Source organism: Sinocyclocheilus grahami, unplaced genomic scaffold (assembly GCF_001515645.1).
Source record: "Sinocyclocheilus grahami isolate Dianchi unplaced genomic scaffold, SAMN03320097.WGS_v1.1 scaffold691.1, whole genome shotgun sequence".
NCBI classification, from domain to species: Eukaryota; Metazoa; Chordata; class Actinopteri; order Cypriniformes; family Cyprinidae; genus Sinocyclocheilus; species Sinocyclocheilus grahami.
The window spans coordinates 577,006-580,180 of NW_015505870.1; the positions used below are offsets into that span (position 1 = coordinate 577,006).

The 3,175-nt window shown below is 39.6% G+C and overlaps 1 protein-coding gene across 1 annotated transcript in view; it reads right to left on the reverse strand.

The window, feature by feature from the left end:
• Nucleotides 1-339: 339 nt before the first annotated feature.
• LOC107559558 (apoptosis-stimulating of p53 protein 2-like) overlaps nt 340-3,175 on the reverse strand; it is a 5,416-nt gene continuing 2,580 nt past the window's right edge. The window contains exons 2-6 of the mRNA XM_016243441.1: nt 1,862-1,999; nt 1,615-1,748; nt 1,361-1,527; nt 1,053-1,252; nt 340-954 (exon numbers count right to left, since the gene is read on the reverse strand). Coding sequence (XP_016098927.1) covers nt 913-954; nt 1,053-1,252; nt 1,361-1,527; nt 1,615-1,748; nt 1,862-1,999 — 681 coding nt within the window. The 3' untranslated portion in view covers nt 340-912. The remainder of the gene's footprint in view (nt 955-1,052; nt 1,253-1,360; nt 1,528-1,614; nt 1,749-1,861; nt 2,000-3,175) is intronic.

A 3,175-nucleotide genomic window follows, 5' to 3' on the forward strand; every position in this document is an offset into this window, starting at 1 on the left:
CCATATTTGGGACAGTTAAAAAATAACACAAAATGGGTTTACAGTGCACTTGTGATGGAAGTCTATAGGGCAAGTATCTGCAGAAATGTGAAGCTTGTATTTTTATGGTATACAGTGATTATGCATTTTGCCTGTAGGTTACCTGGTTTGGTCTTGGTTCTATACTTTTGAAACGGTATTTTTCAATGTTAAAGCTTATTCCAGTGCAATGCCTTGCTGCATAGACTTCCATTGTAAATGTATTACCATAAATGTTTTTTGAACCAGAAACAGTCTCATAGAAACCAAATGGGAAAAAGACAAAAACAGTGAGCCAAGAGTTTTGACAAGTTTTATTATGATAAATGAAAGCTGTCTTTGCGCAATAAATTGTTAATTGTTCACAGAACACACTGTTGTAGCATAGCAGCAAGCACCATAAGAATAGGTTTACATAACATGGCATTATGAATAAAATAAACAGGAAAAAAAAATTATATAAAACTCTTTATTTTCCTTCAAAAGATGAATGCTTTTTGTTTTGCACTTTGTGAAACAAATCAGCATTTGTGAATACAGAAACTTTGTTCAAAAAGATGAAAAATTACACTACTAAATCTGACATCCTTCATATGAGATATAATACTCAGATGACTATTAATGCATCTGTACCATTCATAAATTCTTCATTCCTCTTTCACTTTACTATACATGCTTGAAACTGCTTCTGAAATATGCATCTATGTCTACCTTTTCTACCAAAGCTTTTAACCTTAAAAACATGTATAACATACCAACATGAAACTATTCTTATTTTCTTCACCATGTAAATGTAATGCGTTCATCTTCAAAATGTCCTTTTGCTCTGCAGAACTAAGTGACTGTTGAAATGATAGACAAAACTCCAGGCACATAAGCGCTGATTTGGAGAGTTTATGCAAGGCTCCTCTGTCTGGGCTTGATTCTGGGGTATAACTACAGAAGAAAAACAAATATGAGCAATCTGTAGTAAAAAAAAGGATGTCCAAGATTAAATGACGAGGAGAAAGCTTAAAAAAAATGTATTTCCTCACCCCGAGGAGGTTGCGAGGTATATAGCCCTCATTGTCAGCACATCTCGCCCACCACCACTCTGTTTCTTCACGGTCCTCTCTTCGTAGGATGGTCAGGCAGTCTCCTTCCTTAAAGGACAACTCGTCCGGACTCTCAGCATCATAGTCCCACAGGGCATAAACAATGCCCCTGTTCATGATGCCCATCTTCTCCTGCACACCTGTGAAAAAAACACCTCAACGCTACAGATTTATTGCGATAAATTACCAGTTGAGCTACAAGAAGTCCTCTTTCGTAAAGTTTCATAATGAGAGAACAGGTTTCTCACCATAGAGAAACTGTGAGCATTGGGCATAACCTTCTTCCATCTCCTCGCACTTGTCTGCCGCTGTCTGCATATCGCTGTAGGTTGTGGCGTATACAGCAGCTCCTGATTCCACCAGGAACTTACATACTTGCACGTTATTACAAGAAGCAGCGCAGTGCAGGGGAGTCCTAACAGAGAGAAAGAGACGTTTAATTTTGTTGTATTCAACTTATGGACAGAATTTTACTGGGTTTACATAAATGTTTTTCGCTCACCATCCATCGCTGTCTGCGGCATTCGCATTCACTCCAAACTGCACCAGGAACTTTACGATTTCCGCGTGTCCAGCGCACACAGCATTGTGCAAAGCAGTGATGCCCTCATCATTGGGTAAACTGGGGTCTTCTACCTGGATATGACATTGAGACATATACTTGAAATGCTAACTAGCTATACCTATATGTCTAGTTATATTACTCACTAGTGGACCAAGTATGTAACTGATCTTGGCCTGTTCCTTACCTCATATATGATCCTCTGGACGAGGTCATACTCGCCCTCTAAAGAGGAGTCCAACAGAAGAGCCAGAGAGTTAAAGTGCACACGCATTCCGTGGTTGATGCGATCCGAGCTCGTCTTACGCAGGTTTGTTCTTTTGCCCTGGGAGGATGGATGAATAGATGTTTAGCTAAATACTAAAAGAAAATGCTGTACATAGTAATAAGTAATAATACTAGGTGTTAGCCTGACATGAATCACTCGTTCATCCTGCATATTAAAAGCCAATTGAGGGTCACTGGTTGCCACTTCTGCTCCATTTAAATGTTTAATGAGATCTGCGTGGAGTGCTCAGAATCTTAGTGTGGCTAGTTGCTAAGCAACAGCCCAGAATTAATAGTTTGATCGGAATCCCTACTGACCTGACTTGTCTTCACTCTCTCTCTCTCTGTCTCTCCCTTTTATCTTGTCTGTGGCCATACTTACATAGGCTAAATGGCTAGAGTGCAGAAAGTTTTCTATAAAGACAAGGAACCTGTCTCAAATGTTGCCCTCATCCCTTGGAGTCTTCTTCTAAGTCTACACTTCACATACGTAATGCTGCATAGCTTGCTGATTCATAAAATGACAAATGGGACACCTTATGGTCTCATGGACTTTAAAGGGGTCATATGATGCGATTTCAAGTTTTCCTTTCTCTTTGGAGTGTTACAAGCTCTTGGTGCATAAAGAAGATCTGTAAAGTTGCAAAGACTAAAGTCTCAAATCCAAAGATATATTCTTTATAAAAGTTAAGAGTCAACCACGCCTACCTAAAACGGCTCGTTCTAACACGCCCCCACATATCTACGTCACTATGTGGAAATATTAGCATAATGCCGCCCAAATGTGCACGCAAAGAAAGAAGGCATGGTTTCAGGAACAGCAGTAGTGTTGATACAGCATGTCAGGGAGACGGTGTGTGTTTCAGTGCGAAAGCAAAAGCACTTTATTTGGCCTTCCGGAAGTAGATGCAATTAGGAATCATTGTTTAAGATTTATTTACAACAGAACAGCACAACCCAGATGTTCGAATTTGTGCAACTCATTTTATGGACGACAGTTTTTTGAACCTATAAGAGTAGGAGTCTGGCTGTGCACAAACGCTATTTCTAAAAAAAAATGGGGGGAAAAAGGGTAAATTATGACTTTGCTATGACAATCTGGGGCTTTTGAATCAGCGACTGTAAATATGTTTTGTTACTAGTTTAAGTATTTGCTATTGACTGTTCAAATGCGAAGTTTTGCGCAACGCAGAGTAACGCGTCGTGTGTGTGAGGGGAACAGGGTCACATCACA